This window comes from Lolium perenne, chromosome 5 (genome assembly GCF_019359855.2).
Source record: "Lolium perenne isolate Kyuss_39 chromosome 5, Kyuss_2.0, whole genome shotgun sequence".
Classification (NCBI taxonomy): Eukaryota; Viridiplantae; Streptophyta; class Magnoliopsida; order Poales; family Poaceae; genus Lolium; species Lolium perenne.
This window is the reverse complement of record NC_067248.2, coordinates 214,578,534-214,602,509: the sequence shown is the minus strand read 5'-3', so window position 1 is coordinate 214,602,509 and position 23,976 is coordinate 214,578,534. Positions and strand designations below refer to the sequence as shown.

At 47.1% G+C, this 23,976-nt stretch overlaps 1 protein-coding gene across 1 annotated transcript; it reads left to right on the top strand.

Moving 5' to 3' along the window:
* The first annotated feature begins 21,459 nt into the window (after positions 1–21,459).
* On the top strand, positions 21,460–23,491 carry LOC127301901 (serine carboxypeptidase 1). Its single transcript, XM_051332192.2, has 7 exons — positions 21,460–21,943; positions 22,015–22,286; positions 22,367–22,612; positions 22,701–22,810; positions 22,900–22,986; positions 23,076–23,184; positions 23,277–23,491. Exons 1-7 carry the CDS (start codon positions 21,460–21,462, stop codon positions 23,439–23,441), a joined length of 1,473 nt encoding a protein of 490 aa, XP_051188152.1. The 3' UTR covers positions 23,442–23,491.
* The last annotated feature ends 485 nt before the right edge of the window (positions 23,492–23,976 follow it).

Genomic DNA, 23,976 nt, shown 5'->3' with positions numbered 1-23,976 from the left:
TAGTTCATGACTAGACTCTATGTAATCTGGCTCATTACAAAATCTAGGTTGGAGGCTATGCTCAGCAATATGACGGAGGATTCACGTTTGCGTCAGTGCGAGGAGCTGGCCACATGGTTCCTAGTTTTCAGCCTAAGAGGGCACTTGTCCTTTTCTACTCCTTCTTGAGAGGTGTTCTACCACCTGCGGTTTCACTATGGAGTCCATGAGCACTGCTGGTTGTTTCTCTTTTTCTTAATGTCCTGACCCGATCCTGGAGAAGTTATTTTGAAAAGGAATGTTCCACACCTTATGTATGTTTCCCAAAGAATGTTGAGTACACTTCATCACTCAACTCAATAGAAAAGTATACTGTTTTTTTTCTTTGAGTTCGTGGTTTAGGTGAAGTTTTATACCGTACGTGACATGCTCATCAAAGGAAAATATATAATAATCATTCATTCTCAAGGAAAAAAACAATTATTTTCAATGCTAAAAATATATGAAAAACACAATTGAAAGTCCCTAATGTATGTATTAATTAACCTCTCCCGCAACCTCAAAAACCAGAAACACTTCTTTCACAAAAGCGAAGGAATGTACGATAAGGTTACAAAAGAAATCTTGATCAATGAAAGTGTTAAAACTTACAAGTACCCAAGTCAGGCTTAACTTTCTATCACGGAGAGGGAAAATAATCACCCCTCATGTTAACGTCAAATGTTGCAGTATCCAATCACTTGTAGCTTTTCTAACAACACCTGTAACTTCTGAAAGGAAACTTTTGACATTGCATTTAAGGACCTAACTACAACAACATTTCTTTTGAGAAATTTATATCCCAATGGAAACCATCAATAACAAAAATGATCAGAATATGCCGACATGGGCAATGAACCCAAAACTTAAAAAATGAATAATTCGTCAGGTAAACATTTCAAGCTAAATGTTCAGATCTAAAAAATAATGCCAATGAAGTAATCTATGTTTTTCTTCGAAATGGGGATTAAAACCCCGGCTTCTGCATCGTGATGATGCACACGGCCTTTTATTAATATAGTACGAGTACAAAGTTTAAAACATCTGAAACATCGCCTAAAATTGATACAAAAGTCAACCAGCGAAAGAAACAAAACAAAGAAGACTACACATCAACGTAGCCTCCTATTATGTCGCCAACTAGCCTGGCACAAGATATCCTGAGCGATCGTCAGGAGCCATGTGCATTCAGTAACCATAGCATCCCGCTGCCCACATCTGAACCCAATGTGATACCACATGGATAACCTGCAAAAATTGGAAATATTGTATTTTGTTAAAAATAATATCGTTCCTCGCCCTCCATATAGACCAACATAAGGCAGAAACCCCAATAAGGATAAAAGTCTTAGATTGTCTATCAACTCCATTTAACCAATTACCAAACATATTCGTAATATTGGTTGGAGGCGCACGATCATATGTGAAATTAACCGTACGCCAAAGTATTTTAACTAAAGGACAAGTTATGAAGAGGTATTCAATAGTCTCCCGTTCTCCACAAAAAAACACACTTTGTACACCCATTCCACCGACGTTTAGCTAAATTATCTTTAGTAAGCAACATCTTATTACTCAAGAACCACATTTTTTTATCTTAAGGGGAACCTTAACTTTCCATAGGTATTTTCTAAAAAACGGAGTATGGTCATTTATAAGATCCTCATACATATATTTTACCGTAAACAAGCCATTGGAAGTCAAATTCCACACAAATCTATCATTCTCTCCATTTAGATTAACCATCAGAAGTTTTTGGCATAACTCTAACCACAAAGTCCATTTGTTACCCATCAATGGCGTTCTGAAACTAATATTCAGAGGTGTTTGAGCTACCACATGAGCTACTGTTACATTCTTGTGATGCATAATATTATATAAGGACGGATATTGCTGAGCTAGTGACAATTTTTCTAACCAAGTATCTTCCCAAAAATGTGTAACTGCTCCATTACCAACTTTGAAGAAACCTCTACTAAAAAAATCATCCTTAAGCCCCATCAATCCCTTCGCGGAAGGAGAGTCTGTAGGCTTAGCTTTCACCTCTGATAAGGTTCTTTGTCTTAGGTATTTATTATGTAACAATTCTTGCCACACCGCTTCCTCATTAAGAAGTTTATAAAGCCGCTTACTCAATAAACATCAATTTTTGAGTTCGAGAACCTCAATACCTAAGCCCCCTTGATCATTGGGTCGGCAGACAATGTTCCATTTTGTAAGTCTATATTTTCTCTAATTTTCATCTGATTGCCAAAAAAATCTAGACCTATAGAAATCTAGTCTTTTCCTAACCCCAACATGTATCTCTAGAAAGGATAACATAAACATAGGTAAGCTTGTTAAAACTGAATTGATAAGGACAAGTCTTTTTTTTTAAACCTGGGTGAGCTTTATTAATTAGGCAACAATGTTCTTACAATCGAGCATGAGCACTCCCAGCACGCAGGAAGAGACTGCTTCACGCAACACACCACACTCACTCTTGCCTAATTGCGCTAGTTCATGTGCCACTCGATTACTCACCCTAGACACCTCACACACTTTAACCTCCAGGAGCATATTCAGCAGAGCCCTGGCCTCTTGGAACAGACACCAGTGAGCCGAGCGATCTTCATCCGACGACAAAAGAACAGCCACAACCCGAGCACAATCAGTTTCAAGGATACCCCGCTGGTGTGGATGAGCAGCTAGGTATCGGAGGCCATCGAGACAGGCCAACACTTCAGCTTCCTCCGCGCTAGAGCACCCTGCAATGGTTTTCCATTCGGAGAACGGGATCGCGCCCTTCTCATCCCGGACTACAACACCCACACCTCCAGTAGCATCTGCGGCGCACCAGCCAGCATCAGTATTCACCTTCACCCATCCCACATCAGGGGCAACCCAGTTGGAAGGAGCCTCCAACGTTGCTTGGGACGATTTACAGGGAGGAAGCATGGATAGCTTCCCCTTACGATCAGGATCTGGGACACCTGCATGCACTAATAGGACATAGCTCTGCAAGAACAGAACTGAGGCCGCAATGGATGCCTTACCGTCGCCATGGATGACATTATTCCGATGATGCCAGGTTCGCCAAAAGAGGAATAGGAGTTTAACCCGCATGTCCTTCGACGCGCCATCAAGGAGGTGAAGAAACCAACTGTTGCCCGTATACCGGAATTCAACCTCTGACGGTAGCGACCAGATGACACGCATTCCATCACGAAGCGCCCGGGCCAGCGTGCAGCGGACCATGCAATGATAGGCATCCTCATCCTCCACTCCACATACCGAGAAAATTGGCAATATACGGGAAATGCGCCGGTGTAGACTCGAGGCGACCACAAGAGAGTCAGTAGCAAGGCGCCATGCGAAGACTCGAATTTTTTGCGGCACAGGCGTCTTCCAGACCAGGTTCCAAATGCTGCGTTCACCACTCGGCTCCGCGCTGCACTGTCCTCTGCTTAGCGCGGTCGTCTTCGGCTGCATGCCCAGCCGATATGCACTTCTGACAGTAAACAAACCAGAGGCCTCTGGGAGCCAAGCCACAAAGTCATCCGTCCTTCGCTGGGGCAGCTTGAGCTGTAGGATAGCGTCCGCATCTTGCGGGAGGCAGTACTCCCGAACAGTGGCTTCATCCCATGTGTTCGTCGCTGGATCAATCAGTTGGGATACCCATTTCAGTCTGCACCGCTGTTTCATCCCGTTCAGCTTCATATGTCCAGCCCGCGGTAGCCAATTATCTCGCCATATTTTCACCATCGAGCCCGATCCGATCCACCATATGGCTCCCTGCTTCAAGAGCTCCAAACCATGCATTACGCCCTTCCAGGTTGCGGAGACGTCCTGGATAAAGGCGGTGTCAAGTAGATGGCCCGAGGGATAATATTTCGCCTTGAGAAGGCGGGTGCACGGGCTGTCCGGAAATTGCAGTAGCCTCCAGGACTGACGGGCGAGGAGGGCCTGGTTGTATACTCGGAAATCACGAAAACCCATACCACCACACAGTTTGGGTTGTGTCAATTTATCCCACGATAACCAGTGCATGCGCCGCCGGTCGTGTTCATCTCCCCAATGGAAATCTCGGATCAATTGGTTCAGTTCTTCCACAAGGCCAGCAGGGAATTGGAATACACTCATAGCATAGACAGGCAAAGCTTGCAGGATAGCTTTTATGAGAACCTCCTTACCTCCACTTGATAAATATTTCTCCACCCAATCACTCAGGCGCTTCTGGAAACGCTCCTTCAAAGTTTTAAACTTCCCTTTGCGCATCTGACCTTCTGGAACGGGAAGGCCCAAGTACTTCTCTTCGAAACTCTCCGTATCATAGTGCAGAATTTGTTTTACTTCCTCTTGCACATGCTCAGGAATTTGGCGCCCATACATTATCGAACATTTGCCCAAACTAACAAGCTGGCCCGTGGCCTTTTCATAGCGGTCAAGGGTGGACTTGACGACCCTGGCTTGTTGGACAGAGCCCTCGAAGAAGAGCAGACTATCATCCGCGAAGAGAAGGTGTGACATGCCCGGAGCTCGCCGGCAGATTTTGAGTTCATTTAGTCGTCCAAGCTCAACCTCCCGTTGCACCAGATGAGAGAGGCCCTCCGCAACAAAGAGAAACAAATATGGTGAAAGGGGATCGCCTTGGCGTAGCCCGCGTGTAGGCGTGAAGGTGTCCAACGCATGTCCATTGAGACAAACTGAATACCGTACGGTAGTAACACACTGCATAATCCACCGTATCCATGTGCTATGAAAGCCCAGCTTCTTCATTACACCTTCCAAATAGCGCCAGTCCACGCGGTCATATGCCTTAGCCATATCCAGCTTATAGGCACAGAATTTTGACCGCTCTTTCGAATTACTTTGTATTGCATGGAAGCACTCGAAAGCCATGAAAGCATTATCAGTAATAAGCCTGCCTGGAATAAACGCACTCTGCATCGGAGAAATGATATCCTGAAGGAGGGGCCGGAGGCGATTAACCAAGCATTTGGAGATGATTTTAAACACAACATTGCACAAGCTTATAGGCCGGAAATCCTTGAGCTCCTCGGGGTTGTCCTTCTTTGGAATGAGAACAATTGCTGTCTCGTTTACATCCTCTGGCAGTACCCCTGAACTGAAGAATTCCTGAACTGCCTTGACTATGTCATCCTTGAGGAGGCCCCAATTACGCTGAAGAAATCGCGCGGGAAACCCATCGGGTCCTGGAGCCTTCAGAGGGCCAATCTGAAACAACGCGTCACTAATCTCCTTTTCTGAGAACGGAGCACACAGGGTATCATTCATCTCAGCAGTGACATGGCCTGTAAAGAGCTCTATTATTTCTGACGGATCAACATCCTCCTCCCTGGTGTAAAGCTGATGGAAGAACGAGGTAGTCCTCGCACCTATCTCCTCAGGATCGTCGGCCCATGAACCATCCTCTCGTCGCAGCTTGAGGATACGGTTTTTCTTCCTGCGCCATGACGCCTTCCGATGGAAATACCGAGTGTTCCGATCTCCCTCGCGTAACCAAGCCACTCGTGAGCGTTGCAGCCACATCAACTCTTCCCTATAGAGTAGTTCATCCATGTCACGTTGGAGTTGTTGCCGAGCACGTACGCTCTCCTCATCCGATAACATCAAGAGTGCTTCCAGCTTCTTCCGCTTTCTATCAATCTCCCTTGACACATGCTTAAAGTGTTGTTTGCGCCAGTCATACAGAGAGCCCATGACCGTGCGAAGCGAGGAGCAGATATCGCCAAGGTCACGCACCCCCACACGCCTAGACCAAGCTTCCTCGACCGTCGCGGCGAGCGATGGCTCCCGCTCCCACATGATCTCATATCGTCTGATAGCCGGCTTCCGCCCCATCTCTCGCTCCTGGACCAAGGACACCATGAGCGGGCAATGATCCGAGCGGGAGGAGACCAGGTGATGCACCCTGGCTTCTGGAAAACGCAGCGACCAAGCTGGTGACGCCACCGCGCGATCCAATCGGACCTTAACATTACGATCTCCTTTCTGCTTATTATCAAACGTCCAAGGAACACCAGTGAAGCCCAGATCATGTACATCGCAAAAAGACAGCGCGGACCGGAAGTCTGTCATTTGGCGCTCCGATCGCTTCGTATTGGAAAAGTGCTCAGCCTGCCACATTGCCTCATTAAAATCGCCCAGTAACATCCATGGTTCAGCGGACGCCATTTTGATCCTGCGCAACAAGGTCCACATATTATGACGCTCATACGGCTTTGGTTCACCGTATACAAACGCCCCCCTCCACCTGGCACCAAATGGCCCTCCCTGAATATGAACATCAATGTGACGATGGCTGAAGGAGAGTAGATCAACAACCACGTCTTCAGAGTGGAAAAGAGCCAAACCCCCACCAGAACCATCGCCCTTAACAGCAAAGCAACCTTTCATCCCCAAACGGTATCTCAGATTTCGCACACGATCAGGATGTTGTCTCGTCTCGCACAGAAAAACGAGACTGGGGTGATGTGTTTGAACAAGGCAGACAAGCTCATGAACTATCGGGGATTGCCCCGCCCCCCGACAGTTCCAGCCTAAAATACTCATTGCTCATGTCGGGCCTCGCCATGAGGACCCGACATGTTGTCATTGTTTGCTGTTGATACTTCTTCTCGTCTCAGGCGTTTTGGGCCAAGGAGAATCTCGAAACTGGACTCCTCCTCCTCATGAGCATGAGCCATCTCAAAATCCGCCAATCGCTTCCCCAACAGACTATTTGCACGTAGCTCTGCACCACCCCTATTCCTAAACATCTCACAGATCCGCAGCTGATTCACCGTTCCACGTCGGTTCTTGTATATCCGATAGTTAACACCAGTGACTTCACAAAAGCGCTTCGACTCCGTATGATGAGCTGAATTCACAGCTTCCTTTTCCGCCCCATCGGGCTTGGCTGATGGCGAATTTACCGACGGCTCCTGTTCCGTCGCCTCCTTTGAATCTTTACTGTTCGGAGGAGCGGCTCTGTGTTTTGCAGCCATATCCTCCCACTGTTTCCTCAGCGCATGAACCCCATCAAATGTACGTTTCAGGTTTCCAGTAGCCTCCTGCATCTTGGCTGCCCGGTCCGATGCCTGCGCAGTCCCCCTATAAGGAGCAGGGGCACTCTTTACCGGTGACTCATGTACTCTCAGTCTGTCCTTCAGATCACGCGCAAGTTCCTCCTGAGCGGATTTGTCCGCTGCACTGTGCGCCTTCACACGATCGCCCTCCTCGCCGACATTTGCTGCCGGAGGCTCACTCGGTTTGTGCCTAGAGCGCTCCGGAGACTGGACACGCGAGGCAGCTGGCGAGCTAGCGCCCGGCGACCGGTCCCTACCTCCAGCACTGCTCTCATCCTCATCATCAAAGAGCTTGCGGGCAGCAGTTGGCTTCCTTCCCTTCACCGTGAATCGACGAGCATCGAATTTCTTAAATGGCGAAACCCTCAGTTCCGGTCCATATCTCCGACCAGGATGGGGAACAACTTCCAGCTTGCACTCCTTACGAGCATGACCAATGCGGCCACAGAAGAAGCAAAAGTTCGGGACCCTCTCATAGCGGATGTTGTGTCTTGTCACTTTGTCATGCCTAGATACAGGCAGCGTGTACACCAGAGGCTGCCGAATTGGCCAGCACAAACGAACTCACAGAAAAGGGCCGCTTGCTTGCTCCCCGTCATCAGTGTCCACTTCTAGCACCTCTCCCAGCTGCTCCATCAAGGCTGTGCCCTTCTTCCTCGTCATCAACTTCCTTGGAAGATCATAAACCCTAACCCAAATAGGGAAAGCTAGGGGCTGGGCCTCCGCCGCGGACTTCTCCCGTCCGAATGGGACAACGATCAAGGCATCATGGCGGTGATGCCAGGTTCCTCCTTTGATAACGAACTTGTAGTCCGCTTCTCCATGAAAATCCAGCTGGAACAAATTATCCCCTAGGTCCTTGTATGTCAGCTTGTGCTCCATTCGCCAGACAGCACCCAGTTCATCGAACATGGTACGCGCGCTATACCGGCGGCGTGATACATATCGCGCTAGCGCCGTCCACCGGCCAGCAGCGGCGTCCAGATCGTCCACCTCCTCCTCATTGTCCTCGATCTCCACTGGCCGGACCCAGTCGACCTCCTCCAGGGTCTCCTCCTCCTAGCCATCAGATGCCATCCGGGTCGAGTTCCCACGCGAGTCGCCGGAGTTACTCTCCTGCCTCTCTTCCTCCATCGGGACGCCACTACCCTCAACCGACGTTGCCATTGGTGTTGCCGATCGGTTCTGTGCAGGATCTTCCCTCCGACCTGGAGGTTGACGTATATGTTCCGAGTCAACCCTGGTCTCCCCCAGTCGTGAGCCTCGAGGAGACCTTCCGCCTGGCAAGACTAGAGCCTCTGCCGGTCTTCGATCCAAACTCTCCGGCCGTCGAATCGGCTGAGAATCCATCTACTCCCGTCGTCTCACGGAGGCGCAGGGGAAACCCTAATCGCCCGAGAAAGACGGAGCAAAAACTTGTTTGATAAGGACAAGTCTATCCCCATAGGATAGTAATTTGCCTTTCCGGCATCCCAATTTTCTTTCAAACCGGATCTCCCCTGATACCAATCAGAATTTCTTAGTTTTCTGTAATGAATGGGAATACCTTGGTACCTAAAAGGTAAGGAACCAGCGTCACATCCAAAAATCTGTTTATATTGATCAATCTCCTCCTTTACTTTATCAAAACATAAAATCTCACTTTTTTGGAAGTTAATTTTAAGGCATGAGAGCTCTTCAAACATACACATAATTAACTTCATATTAACAACTTTTAATAGGTTATGCTCCAAAAAAAAAGGACTATACCATCGGCATATTGTAATATAGAGATGCCACCCTCAACAAGATGAGGGATAAGCCCCCCAACATGGCCATTATTTTTTGCTCGTTCAATTATGATGGCCAGCATATCCACAACAATATTAAAGAGCATTGGAGACAACGGATCTCCTTGTCTCAACCCTTTTTTTGTCCGGAAATAATGACCAATGTCATCATTTACCTTTACTCCAACACTCCCCCTTGAACAAATTGTTGAACCATTTCACACCAATGTGGATCAAAACCCTTCATTCTCAAATTCTGTTGTAAAAAAGGCCATTTCGTAACTATTTTGTTTCATTGTTGATCCATGCAGTCCAAAAGTTGCAGCGTCAAGCCACCATAGAGCATGTTGGAACTAGTATGCTTCCAAGGACACACCACCCTGCCCTCACCATCAGGGCATCCTCCCTGAATTGAATGCCATCATAATCTCCACAAAGGTAGAACTCCGCAAGCGTGCCTTCCACAACGAGGCATGTGGACAAAGAGTCCTCATCTTGCACAGAAGGGGCTTGAGTTCAATCATCTAGAACCGACAAATACTGCGGTGTGAGATGGGCGAAAGCTCCTTTCACTAATTTCCAATTGAGGACTTTGGTAGTAGCATCCTCTAGGTTAGCTAGGGCATGGTGGTTTTTGCAATGCCTCTTTAATCTAGACTATGTTTCTTTCATCAGCTCATACTGTGATGGGCTTCACCTATCCTGATATTGTGCGCACAACTTAATTTGACATACATGCCATTTTGTATTTTCGTTGGCTTTTTTAGTATATAACTAGACACATTAATATATACTTGTTCGACAAAGGATACACACGATTTTTTCTAACGCATAAATACATGTTTTATTTATTTGTGAACTACTATATGTGCTTTATCGATAAGTAAATTATGTATATACTAGACTGTAGAGAACCATAACTAACAATACTTAATCATGATTGAAACAAAATTTACTATTTCTTTAACCCAAACCGCGCGACCAATAAGTGCACCAAGCGAATACGGCATATTACAAGGGTTAAAATCTCTTTGCCACATGGTGCGGGACACACTTTTGGTAGTGAGGTACACTCAGGTCACTAGTATGCATTTTACCTAGGTTTGTGACCATATGCGGGTAACAACTCTACTTTTTCTTGGATTGGTATTTTAACTAGGTGCATTGATGTTATAAAGTTCAGCCCGACAAATAAGTGGGGGAACTCAATGGGCGTATGTGGGGGAAACAAGGAGGAGTTCTATAGATTAATGTGACTTTTGTTGGCTTGATGTCTTGTGATTTTGCGGATATCAAGAACTTGTTCAGGTATCTTCATCTCATTTGTATAGGGGTAGTCTGAAGGGAATTCACCTCTCCGAATAGGAATCCATGTTGAGTCCGGGTAAAAATCCTTTTCTTTCCCAACTTAAGTACGCTTTCCTATTTTAGTACGGTGTCCTGAAACAAGCCTCCATTAGAGTGTGTAAGGAATTTGCGACAGAAAATAGAAACAACTGAATAGTATGGAAAACAATGTCGTTGGCGACCCATCTTTGACAAGCATTAAGAAATTGGTCAGTGACGTCGTCAATAGACCCCAGATGGGCTCCCGGAGTGTATCCTTAATAGGCCAGGTCAGTAGTATGGCCTGCCAAGGAAGAACACTATGAGTGGAGATGCGGACCAACACGCCAGAGGAGTGTATCCTTAATAGGCCAGGTCAGTAGCATTAAGAAATTTCTCTTTTTTCTCTACCCTTGAGAGTCGCATCGGCTGCTCCAGACCTCTATTGTTGAATGTAGATGGGCTGCAGCCCAATAAGGCAGCCCATGTGGTCTACAATTCCTGAAATCTCAAGGCCCATCACGTTGGCAGCTTGGGACAGCTTTTGGGGACAAAGTTTAGTCCCACATTGCTAGTTGGGAGTGAGTTGGAGTGGTATATAAGGGCTGCTGTTCTAGTCATTCCAAGTGAGTGAGAATAGAAAGAGCCCTCGCGCACTCCTCCTCCTCCGCCCGCCCGTCTCGGCGCGTCGCGTCGCGTCGCGTCGCGTCGCGTCGCGTATCGTGACTCGAGTTCGAGTTCGAGACACACTCAAGGAAGCCTAAATTTTTGCTTGGTGCACCAACTGTGTTGGGTACGTGTCGGCCTGCATGTGCATGCTCGCCGCGTGTCCCTGGCTTCCTACGCGTGTCAACGCGGGCGGGTCGGCTTCCTTCCAGGCTATACAAGGAGACCGATCAGATCTGAAAACAGTGCTCTTAGATCTCTCTCTCTCGTGAAGTTCCATTTGTTGTGCTACTCTCTAGTCTTCCCCATCCCGGCGACTGCGTGCACAGCCGTCCGGGAGAGCAGGCCTCCGAAACTCCGTCCGTTGAGATCCTGCACCGGGAGACGGGCGATAAGGTTTTTGGGGAGCGTCTCGGCGCGATCGTCCGCTGTTCGTGTTCATCTTCGCCGGTCCGTCTGCTTCATCAACGACTACGACTACACCATGGGCGACATCAACAACTCCCATGGTGGTGGTGGTGCTACTGCTGGTGCGACCTTCCCGGTCGCGATGTACGTGATTTCCCTCTCCTACCTTGCACTGCTACTTATTCCATGTTCAGATCTGATGCATGTGCTTAGTCTGATGTGTATGGTTAAGTATGCTTGTGCATCTGTAATGTCGCTTTCAGTAATTAAACTCACACGGAAATTGCCTAATAATCCAACAATCCAAAAACCTTATGTGCTTAGGCAATTTTCACCGTCTGGTTTTTCTGCTGCGCTCAAACCGAGCCTGTTTACGGGTTCTCATTTCAAGAGATGGCAGAGTAAGACCCTCTTGTGGCTCACTTCTATGGGCGTGCACCGGGTTGCGGAAGGTACTCCCAGAGGTCCGCTTACTCCTGAAGAGGATAAAGCGTTCGGGGATGCCACCGTAATCTTTGTGGGTGCCGTTCTAAGTGTGCTTGGAGACAAGTTGGTTGATGCTTATCTGCACATACGAAATGGGAAGGAACTGTGGGATGCACTGGACGCTAAGTTTGGTGCTGCCGATGCCAGAGGTGAACTGTATGCTATGGAGCAGTTCAATGACTACAGAATGGTTGAGAACCGATCTGTAGTAGAACAGGCTCATGAGATACAGATCATGGCAAAGGAACTCGAGCTCCTCAAGTGTGTGCTGCCGGACAAGTTTGTCGCGGGATGCATTGTCGCTAAGCTTCCTCCTTCATGGAGGAACTTTGCCACTTCCCTGAAACATCAGAGGCATGAGTTTTCTGTTGAGAATATCATGGGCTCTCTGGATGTTGAAGAGAAGGCGAGGGCAAAAGACAAACACACTGGAGGAACCGATGGACGTTCTGCTGCCAATATGGTGCAGAAAAATGCCCACAAGTCCAAAGGAAAGAAAAAGGGAGTCTCCCAGACTACCAACTTCAAGAAGAAGGGGAAAACGGAGAAGAAAGATCCTTGCTGGGTGTGTGGCGATACAGGCCATTGGGCTAATCGCTGTCCACAACGCAAAGGAAGGAAATGTCAGGCTGGACAGAACTCAAATTCTGTCAGTATGGTCATTGGCAACATAGAGGAAGGAACTACAGGGTATGGTAATATGTTACCTACTGTTCTTTCAGTGTTTCAGTCCACGGAATGGTGGGTTGATACAGGTGCCAATGTTCATGTGTGTGTTGACATCTCCATGTTTACCTCTTATCAGGCCCGAGGTTCCTCAGTAATGATGGGGAATGGGTTACATGCTACTGTTCGTGGTGTTGGCACGGTAGATCTGAAGTTTACTTCGGGAAAGATCGTGCAACTGAGGAACGTGCTGCATGTCCCTTCTATCAAGAAGAATCTCGTTAGCGGCTCCCGTCTTATGAAAGATGGGTTTAAGTTGGTGTTTGAATCCAATAAAGTTGTACTGTCCAAGTATGGAACTTTTGTTGGAAAGGGATATGAATGTGAGGGAATGTTTCGCTTCTCTCTAGAAGACTTCTGCGATAATGTTGTGAACCATGTAAGCACTAGTGTTAATGAAACTAATGTTTGGCATTCACGACTTTGTCATGTTAATTTCGGTTGTATGACGCGGCTTGCTGATATGAGTTTAATTCCGAAATTCACCTTTGTCAAAGGCTCTAAGTGCCATGCTTGTGTGCAAGCAAAGCAGCCTCGCAAGCCTCACAAGCCTGCGAAGGAAAGAAACTTGGCACCACTAGAGCTCGTGCATTCAGATCTATGTGAGATGAATGGTGAGTTGACAAGAGGTGGAAAGAAATATTTCATGACTTTGATCGATGATTCCACTAGATACTGTTATGTGTATCTACTGAAAACTAAAGATGAGGCTCTTGATTTCTTTAAAATCTATAAGGCTGAAGTTGAGAATCAACTTGAAAGAAAGATAAAAAGGGTTCGGTCCGATCGTGGTGGAGAGTACTTTTCTAATGAGTTCAATTTATTCTGTGCGGAACATGGTATAATCCATGAGAGGACGCCTCCCAATTCCCCACAATCCAATGGGATTGCGGAAAGGAAAAACCGTACTCTAACAGATTTGGTTAACGCCATGTTAGATGTTTCGGGTTTATCCAAGGAATGGTGGGGGGAGGCTATATTGACTTCGTGTCATGTCCTAAACCGTGTTCCAACCAAGAATAAAGAGATTACCCCTTATGAGGAGTGGGAAAAGAAAAGCCCAACACTCTCCTACCTACGAACTTGGGGTTGTTTGGCTAAAGTGAATTTGCCAATCACCAAAAAGCGAAAGCTTGGACCAAAAACCGTGGACTGTGTCTTTCTTGGCTATGCTGCCCATAGCACTGCTTATAGATTTCTTGTGGTGAAATCTGGAGTGGATGACATGAATGTTGGCACCATCTTTGAATCAAGAGATGCTACATTCTTTGAGGATATATTTCCTATGAGAGATATGCATGGCATGTCTAGTTGGGAATCTGATCCAATACATGAAACTCCTATGGAGTCTGATGAGGAATCTGATGATGAGAGTTCAGATTCTGATGAAGATGACAATGAAGCTCCCACAAGGAGTAAGAGACAAAGGACTGCAAAGTCTTTTGGTAATGATTTCATTGTGTATCTTGTGGATGATACTCCCACTACCATTTCAGAAGCTCTCGCATCTCCTGATGCAGACTACTGGAAGGAAGGTTCAAAGCGAGATGGATTCCATCTTGGCTAATGGAACGTGGGAGTTAACTGAGCGTCCTTATGGGTGCAAACCTGTAGGATGTAAATGAGTATTTAAGAAGAAGCTTCGAGCTGATGGTACTATTGAGAAGTATAAAGCTCGACTTGTAGCCAAAGGCTATACCCAAAAGGAAGGCGAAGATTTCTTCGATACCTACTCACCTGTTGCGAGATTGACCACAATTCGAGTACTGCTGTCATTGGCTGCCTCACACGGTCTTCTCGTTCATCAAATGGACGTTAAGACGGCTTTCCTAAATGGAGAGTTGGATGAGGAAATTTACATGGAACAGCCTGATGGTTTCGTACTGCAAGGTCAAGAAAGAAAGGTGTGTAAATTAAAGAAATCTTTGTATGGACTTAAACAAGCACCCAAACAATGGCATGAGAAGTTTGAAAGAACTTTGACATCTGTGGGCTTTGTTGTTAATGAAGCCGACAAATGTGTGTACTACCGCCATGGTGGGGGTGAAGGAGTTGTCCTATGTTTGTATGTGGATGATATACTATTTTTTGGGACAAGTCTCAAAGTGATTGAGGAGGTAAAAACCTTCTTATCTCAATGTTTCGAGATGAAAGATCTTGGAGAGGCTGATGTTATACTGAACATCAAGCTTTTGAGAGATGAGAATAATGGGATTACACTTGTGCAATCTCATTATGTTGAGAAGGTGTTGAGCAGATTTGGCTATGCTGATTGCAAATCTTCTCTCACACCTTATGATCCTAGTGTCTTGCTTCGAAAGAATGAAAATGCAACTAGAGATCAATTGAGATACTCTCAAATCATTGGTTCACTCATGTATTTAGCTTGCGCTACTAGGCCTGATATCTCGTTTGCTGTGTGCAAACTTAGCCGGTTTGTGGCCAACCCGGGAGATGATCATTGGCATGCTCTTGAGAGAGTGATGCGCTATCTAAAAGGAACCATGAGTTATGGAATTCATTATACCGGGTATCCAAGAGGACTTGAATGGTATAGTGATTCCAATTGGATTTCTGATGCTAAAATCAAAGCCACAAGTGGATATGTTTTCACTCTTGGTGGTGGCGCTGTTTCCTGGAAGTCTTGCAAGCAGACCATCTTAACGAGGTCAACTATGGAAGCAGAACTCACAGCATTAGATACAGCTACTGTCGAAGCGGAATGGCTTCGTGAACTCTTGATGGACTTGCCTATGGTTGAAAAACCAATACCGGCCATCCTCATGAACTGTGATAATCAAACTGTGATTGTCAAAGTGAAAAGTTCTAAGGATAATATGAAAAGTTCCAAACATATCAAGAGGAGACTGAAGTTTGTCAGAAAACTGAGAAACTCCGGAGTGATAGCATTGGATTATGTCCAAAGTGCTAAAAATCTGGCAGATCCTTTCACAAAAGGACTATCAAGAAATATGATAGACCTTGCATCGAGGGAGATGGGTTTGAGACCCACTTGAGTTGCCGAGGGGGTAACCCAACCTATGTAATCGGAAATTCCGTGAAGTAGGACCTGGGAAAACAAACCGGAGCAACTGAGTTGAGAGAAAATTTAAGACTCCCACTCCGCTGCAGATGCAATTCTCTCATAGCTACTGTAAGGCAGGTTGACAATGTCTTAATGTGTTCTGAGCGGCTCTTGATGAGCGAAGATGCCGTCCTACAGGGCGATCTTTTGAAGAACACACCTATATGAGTGACACTACTGGTCATAGTGTGGGAGATTTGGGTGAATCTCTAGTAAGCTCATGAAAGGCCGAGGAGTATGACTTATAAGCTCCACCCGAGGGGAAGGCTAAGGTAGCCTAGTACCGTGCCGGCATTGAGCGAAACTTGCTGCATAAAGACTGACAATTCAAGGCATAGTCCATTGTTCAGTTGTAGTCAAGCGTGGCACCTTGCCTAAGTGGAAGTTCAACTTAACAGTCTCCACCGAAGTGCAGGTATATCAAACAGTGAATGGAACTAATGTGCCATCTGATGTGCATATGAGATCTAGTGGGGGATTGTTGAATGTAGATGGGCTGCAGCCCAATAAGGCAGCCCATGTGGTCTACAATTCCTGAAATCTCAAGGCCCATCACGTTGGCAGCTTGGGACAGCCTTGGGGGACAAAGTTTAGTCCCACATTGCTAGTTGGGAGTGAGTTGGAGTGGTATATAAGGGCTGCTGTTCTAGTCATTCCAAGTGAGTGAGAATAGAAAGAGCCCTCGCGCACTCCTCCTCCTCCGCCCGCCCGTCTCGGCTCGGCACGGCACGTCACGTCACGCACGCACGTCGCGTTTCGTGACTCGAGTTCGAGTTCGAGACACACTCAAGGAAGCCTAAATTTTTGCTTGGTGCACCAACTGTGTTGGGTACGTGTCGGCCTGCATGTGCATGCTCGCCGCGTGTCCCTGGCTTCCTACGCGTGTCAACGCGGGCGGGTCGGCTTCCTTCCAGGCTATACAAGGAGACCGATCAGATCTGGAAACAGTGCTCTTAGATCTCTCTCTCTCGTGAAGTTCCTTTTGCTGTGCTACTCTCTAGTCTTCCCCATCCCGGCGACTGCGTACACAGCCGTCCGGGAGAGCAGGCCTCCGAAACTCCGTCCGTTGAGATCCTGCACCGGGAGACGGGCGATAAGGTTTTTGGGGAGCGTCTCGGCGCGACTGCTCGCTGCTGTTCGTGTTCATCTTCGCCGGTCCGTCTGCTTCATCAACGACTACGACTACACCATGGGCGACATCAACAACTCCCATGGTGGTGGTGGTGCTACTGCTGGTGCGACCTTCCCGGTCGCGATGTACGTGATTTCCCTCTCCTACCTTGCACTGCTACTTATTCCATGTTCAGATCTGATGCATGTGCTTAGTCTGATGTGTATGGTTAAGTATGCTTGTGCATCTGTAATGTCGCTTTCGGTAATTAAACTCACACGGAAATTGCCTAATAATCCTACATCTATCTCCTTCCTCCAGTGGCCTCGTCGGCCGGAGGGGGTGGGGGGGAGAGAGGGAGGCCGGCCTCCCTCTGTGCATGGGAAAGCGCGGACACCCGCAATTGAACGGCGAGGCCATCCCACAAAGCGAGTAGGTCCAGCTCGCTCTGGGCGATGGCCATTTCGGTCGCCTCCTCCTCCGTGAGGTTCGGTGGTTGGAGTTCATCCTCGTCCTCCTCTAAGGTACCCTCCTCATTGTTGTGGAGGCCAACGTTGCGCTCTCTGTTGAAGAAATCGACACCGCGTAGGCAACCCGCGCGGTATCCCAGGTGGAACTCCTCTTGAAAAGTCCTGACACCACCTTCAACTGGCGGGATGCCCAAGCACCACCCACGCCAACACTGGCGCACGGGGAGGCGGGGCAGAACCATGAAAGCGACGCGAGGAAGCGAAGCGGCACTGAAGCCATTACTAGCATGCAGAAGACCAAACACGCACGGTCACTAGCATGAAGGCCCGAAGAAGAACGTCGCGGACTTGTCTGTTGACCGCCTTGTGTCCGCGGCGATGCATTCTAGGCGTATATTTGGGCCATGAATGCATCCGCACTAAAATGGCGGTCAGATTGCATTCTCGGCCCAAAAATATGCACCCGAAATTTGTCTGGCTGTTAGGGTGGGGTTTTCCATCTTTTCTGTCTAGCCCGGCGTAAACAATCACTTTGCATCCGTTTGCGTTCGGCCAGGCCGCTCGAGGTGTCCTAAATTAGTTTGCAGAATGGGTCATTTTTGGCCGCCAAAAATCTTAGATTGGTGAGATATACAGATACCATCTAGCACTAGTAGAAAACATAGCTTCCGTTCGGAGGCTCTAGGAGCAATAGCCCATGTCGCTTTACGAACCGGGATTAATGTGAGCATCTTATTTTATTCCCATCAATTTTGCTGAGTTTCAATCATATGTATATATTAATCCCCTTCTTTAAATTAGATCGAAAGTCTACAGGACGGTCTCCTATCAAATTGTCGCGTACGAGCAATTCAAGAGAAATCGGCGGGATTCTTACTTAGGAAGGTCATAGCTGCAAATGAAGAGTACCATCGGGACTTTGTATTTAGGCAATAGGGATCGTAAGAGGACTTTATATTTTATATGCATTGCGTGTACTTTATCCATGACGATGTCTATATTGATGATGATAGTGTTTCCTTGATTGATGTATGTAGTAGCGTCGTTTCTCTGCCACGGCAGAGGAACGACGATGTCCGAGCGCTTGACGCCTGGAGGACTTTAGTCTCGGTTGGTGACTCCACCCCGAGCGCCCGAACACAACCACATGGAGGCTCTTTATTAGCCCCTCTTCGCAGCACAACCAGAACTATGAGGAGGGGGCCTTTAATCTATACCTAATAATAAAGGGAGAAGAGTTTCCGTGGTATTCGTCCGTTTCGTCCGTCCCGAGCGCTAAGTTGATTTCGTCCGTTGTTGTGTAGCTTATCTTCTCCTTGAATTTGTATCGGTTGCGTGGTTCACGGCTGAGTACAAGTCGATTACGTATGCAGCTTTTGGACGGCCCAGCAAAGAGCCATCGCATCCTCAGTTCGTCTCATCAGTTTAAGCTGGATAAGCTCCCGTCCAAGAAAACAAGAACAACTCTACGTGGATCCGGCTTGGACTAGCTCGCACCGTACCCTATGGTTCGTATTTATTCACGTGAGATCGAGGTCTTGAGGAGACAAGATCCAAATACGAAAACGAGTAGCGTTTCTCCCGGACAGGTTAAGATAACCATGACGAAACCAAAAACGAGGATACGAGATCAACCACAGCGAAGACAAGGTCAGCCGGTTTTTCTGCACCTCTCGGCGTTGCCGGCTTGCCGCTATCGTCGACTTGCCGTAGCAAACTTTGCGGGAGAGTCTAGCACGCGGCGTAGCGACCTGATTTGCTGCGTCAACATTGGCCATCCAACCTGCACTGCCGGTGCAACTCAGGAACGAAAAAGGAAGTACATCTCCCGTGCTTAAAGTCCAACCCTCCTGGCGATTGCTCGATTGATTGAGCCATGTGATTAGGTGATTCTCCTTACTTACCAGACGATTTACTTCTCGTGCAGTGTCCGCTTGGGAAGGAGGGCTGAAGGGGGCGATTCGAGCTGCTAGGTCCACCGTCCGGCAGCCGCGACGTGGTTGTGGTCCTTCGACTGCTGAAGACGAAAAGCCCACTTGAGGCGAGTCCGACGTGAGTTCTGGTGGGCGGTGGAGGGTAACATCAGGTGAATGCCGACGCTAAGGTTTGGCCGTTGCTGCCGAGCGGGCCTCGAAGGCCTCCACGAACTCCACCATGGTGCGCTCGTCTAGAATCTTCTGGCAGGCGACCGCGACGGCGTTAGATGCTGCAGCTCGAAATTCACACTGATGCATTGTGCATCGCGGAGGAATTTGAGCACGTGAGGGAGGCTGTGTGAAACAATGCACCAGTTGATGCACGCCGCAAACCTGGAGGCCCTCGGCGGCGAAATCGCCGAGGCGGCCAGCGCCGGTGATGTTGGATGCGACGCGGGATAGTCCTCCATTGTGGTGGTTTTGCTGCTTACGTGGGAGCAGTGGGAGGACCTTACCTTTGGGGCTGGTAAGTACTATTGCCATTGGGGCCGGGATTGGATGTTGCCGACTACGTCTGAGCGAAGAACCCGAATTGCCTCTGAAAAATCAGCAACTTTTTTTTTCTATTGCATTAAGAATTCAGTCTCTTCTTTATGACAAATAAAAGTGCCTAGAGAATGAACAATATTGAAACAGTGAAACCATATGTACGTGTTCGGTAACTAGGGAGGGATTCTGAATCATTCAACATATTACTGCCACTCTATTTGGAAATGTGTGAAAAGATTTCTGCTTGGGTCAGGGTGAAAGGAAGGATCGAAGTGAGAACAATCTCTTCAAGCAAAAAAAGAATAATGAGCTCTGCCTGTTCGGCTGTTAGGGAGGAGAATCAATTAAGCACTTTGCTTTAGACTATCAGTATACAAAAAGTCCTCGGCAAACTGGGGATTCCACTATCGGATATATTAGTCAACTGGAGGAAAAAAATTCGGAGGCAAAAAAGGGAATCTCGGTATGTGGTCGTCATAGCCGTTTACTGGACTGTGGTAGGCAAGAAACATGACAATTTCGTATAATTTCCAGCTGCCTATCATAGTTCTGGCTCAACAATTTGCTGAAATGTTTAAGTTCTGAGCATTCAGGGCCATGATGAAAGATAAAAGAAGCTGCTAAAGTAGGAAACATATAGGAGTACATGAGTACTCTGCCACTATCGAACGATCCCATGCAGTTAATTTAATTATAATTGTGCCATGAATTCTTCTTTCTAATTTTTCCTATAAATTCATTTTTTAAGCAATTGTATTGGGCTATTCAATTTGTCGTACATATTAAATCATCCTGATTGCTTCAGTTATACGTTTTTCGAGAAGTTGAGATCTGTTTATGACATTTACCCAACATTTGTTATTGAATTGGACATAGTATATAGTGTTGTTTTCGGTCACCCATATTTTTCTATTTTTCCTTGCCCAATTTTCCTGTCATGTCAACATTTTAACAAGTGTGTACTTTCCGTTGCAACGCACGGGCAATTTTCTTAGTTAGTTATAATTGCTTAGTCTCCGTTGAAAAACCTAAAGGCTCTTACCAACCCGGACGGAAGCCATGTTTTGTAAGACTAGTCACAATGCATAGTATCATATAGAAGTATCATGCGTATGATACTACTACATGTTAATATTTTCACAATGCATGGTATCATATACTAGTATCATAGTCTCCATATATTAATTGTTTTGTAGAATCTCAATGCAAATATGTGCACAAGATTTACTTGACATTATTTTTTCTAGTAGTATGTGCTATGATACGGTATCTACCTATGATACTAGTACACTCTCTCTCATCTTTAATTGCACTGCCACATCAGCATTTTGCATGCATGGAATGCATGATACTACCTATGATACTCCCATTGTGGGTAGTCTAATACAGTGTAGCGCGACAGCCGTAAATGCGATCGCTGTAAATGACGCCATATCAGGATCCCAATAAAAAATGACGCAACATCAGCGACTATGTCATGATGACATTACAAATGCTACAGCACTGGGTGTCACCTCGGTCCTATCGTTTGGATTGTTGCCTAGAGATGTCACCTGCATCGGCAGCGTCACCGGGAAAGAGTCTCGACACCGGTTGCATTGCTGAACTGGACGTACGTCAACAATGTCCGGCATTTTGGAAAGATGAGGCAGACCGATTTATAACTATTAGCTAGCTCACTCTCTTCCATATCGATTTCGGAGAATCCTAAAACCAGCTTGGAATATCCAAAATACCGACATTTTATGGTTCTCTTTACCGCCCTCTCTGATATCCACGCATTCCTACTCTCATTATAAAAGCAGCAAAGATGTACGTATTCTCAATAAGCAGCTGACGCCCGACAGCAGTAGATCAAGATGAGGACCTTCAGCGTTGTCGTGCTGGTGATCCTACTGGGCGCGTCTCTGACCAGTGGCGCGACCGTGCGGCAGAAGGATGTCCTAAGGACCTTCATCAAATCCAGGGCCCACACGCTCACAAGCGAGCCCAACACCTGGGCTGATCCGAATAGCAGCTTCAAGCACCTGCCCACGAAGTGCAAGAGCCCGCCACCCGGCACCAGGGAGGCCGACAAGATCGCGGCGCTGCCCGGCCAGCCACCGCGCGTCAACTTCGACCAGTACTCCGGCTATGTCACGGTGAGCGAGGAGCACGGACGCGCACTCTTCTACTACTTTGTCGAGTCCCCCTACGAAGCCGCCTCCAAGCCTCTCGTCCTCTGGCTCAACGGCGGGCCTGGTTGCTCTTCGCTGGGCGCCGGCGCATTTCAAGAGCTTGGCCCGTTCCGTGTGAACCCCGATGGCAAGACCCTGAGCAGAAACAGGCACGCCTGGAACAACGGTTGGTGACGGATAGATCCTTTTACAACATCATATAGTCTAGGTCACACTGATGGCTCTGGTCTCTTGCAGTGGCAAATGTGCTCTTCCTAGAGTCGCCGGCGGGCGTGGGGTTCTCGTACTCAAACACGTCGTCAGAGAACAGCGAGAGCGGCGACACAAGGACGGCGGTGGACGCCTACATCTTCCTGCTCAACTGGTTGGAGAGGTTCCCCGAGTATAAGGGACGCGACTTCTTCATCGCAGGCGAGAGCTACAGCGGCCATTATGTGCCCCAGCTCGCCACCGTCATCACTGCCCTCTACGAACTCGGTGCCTCAAGCTTCAATCTTAAGGGGATCTTCGTAAGTTGCCGTCGTTACGAGCTTACAAGAGACAAGTTTCGTATGGACGTCACTAACTAATTTGGTTTTACTTTCTCCAGGTCGGCAACCCGTACCTAGATAACTACAAGAACCAAAGGGGAGTGTACGAGTTCCTGTGGAACCACGGTGTGATCTCCGACGAGGTGTGGGGCAACATTATCGCGCACTGCACCTTCGGGCGGGTCGAGGGCAAAGCGTGCGGAGAAGCCAAGTCGTCGTTCAGAATCGGTGACATTGATCGCTACAACATCTACGCCCCGGTCTGCCTTGAGTCGTCAAACGGCAGCCTCCACTCCAGTAGCTACGTAAGTAGTGCAACTTGCAATAATGTTATTTTCTCATTGAAATATCTCATGACGAAGCTCAGATTGATTTGCCTTCTGATTGAGACAGTTAGCAGGCTACGATCCATGCATCGATGCTTATGTCGATGCCTACTTCAACAATCCCAAAGTTCAGAAGGCTATACATGTCCGAGCCAAGACAGAGTGGTCAGAATGCGCGTAAGTAGCACACTTTCTTACAAACCCTGAGTTTTGCTCCACTAATTTCTCGACCGGATGCTTACCGTGATGTAATCTGTTGTCTACAGTGGCATACACTGGACCGATGCGCCCGTTTCGATGGTGCCAACCCTCGATTGGCTTATCGCGACCGGGCTAAGAGTCTGGATCTACAGGTAACCATCGTTTGCAGACTCAAAATGAACATTTTTCTTGCCACAGTTGCTACTCCTATCTGACGATATCATGGCTAATTTAATGGCAGTGGTGATATGGATGACGTGTGCCCCATTACAGCGACGAGATACTCTGTCAAGGATCTCAATCTAGCCATCACAAAACCGTGGCGCCCATGGTACACCCCACAGAGCGAGGTAACTACATGTTTATATGCGGTCATTCCTACTATACTAGTTTTGTTATCGTATTTGTTATATACTAAAATTGATCATGTGATCCAATATAGGTTGGAGGCTACGCTCAGCAATACGAGGGAGGATTCACATTCGCTTCAGTTCGCGGTGCTGGCCATCTGGTCCCTAGCTTCCAGCCTCAAAGATCGCTTGTTCTTTTCTACTCATTCCTAAAAGGTGTTCTGCCACCGGCCTTCCCAAAAGAGATCAGTGCATAAGCATATATTGCTAATGCTGGTCATGTGTGGTTCTATGTTTCCTGCCAGCTAGAGAGATTACTATTCCTGCTGGAAACTAATAAATTAAGTGTGATCAAGGTCCATGATGTGATTCTTGAGAAGTAATTTTTTCAATGATTTTTCCACCTATGTACTTTGCCCCGAAGAATGTTTGGGACATGTTGTCATTCTTTAAATACACTATTATGATCTGCTCAGTGTGTGTGGGATTTTATGGGAAAATTATTTATACGGTGTGTGCAACAATCTTATTGTCGACGCTTGTAGACAACAAAAGGAAACACACCATCTATATCTATTGGACAAATGTAATAAAATCATGTTCACATGAATATGTAATATCGTATACATAGAAGTGTTACAAATGAAAGCTTGAACAATCAAGGTACCAAAAAGCTATTCTTGGTGGCCCTAGGGTGATTCAGAAATTTCCTTTGTCTTAGATACTACAAAAGATCATCTCCACTATCTATTATCTATCTATTATATACTAAAAGCAAAATAAGGGTGTTTT

What these genes read in the sequence shown, in the direction of transcription:
- LOC127301901 (XM_051332192.2), top strand. Translation starts at nt 21,460, where the DNA reads ATGAGGACCTTCAGCGTTGTCGTGCTGGTGATCCTACTGGGCGCGTCT. An exon ending in TCAATCTTAAGGGGATCTTC is followed by an intron (nt 22,287 to 22,366) that starts GTAAGTTGCCGT and finishes TACTTTCTCCAG; the next exon opens with GTCGGCAACCCGTACCTAGA. An exon ending in GGTACACCCCACAGAGCGAG is followed by an intron (nt 23,185 to 23,276) that starts GTAACTACATGT and finishes GATCCAATATAG; the next exon opens with GTTGGAGGCTACGCTCAGCA.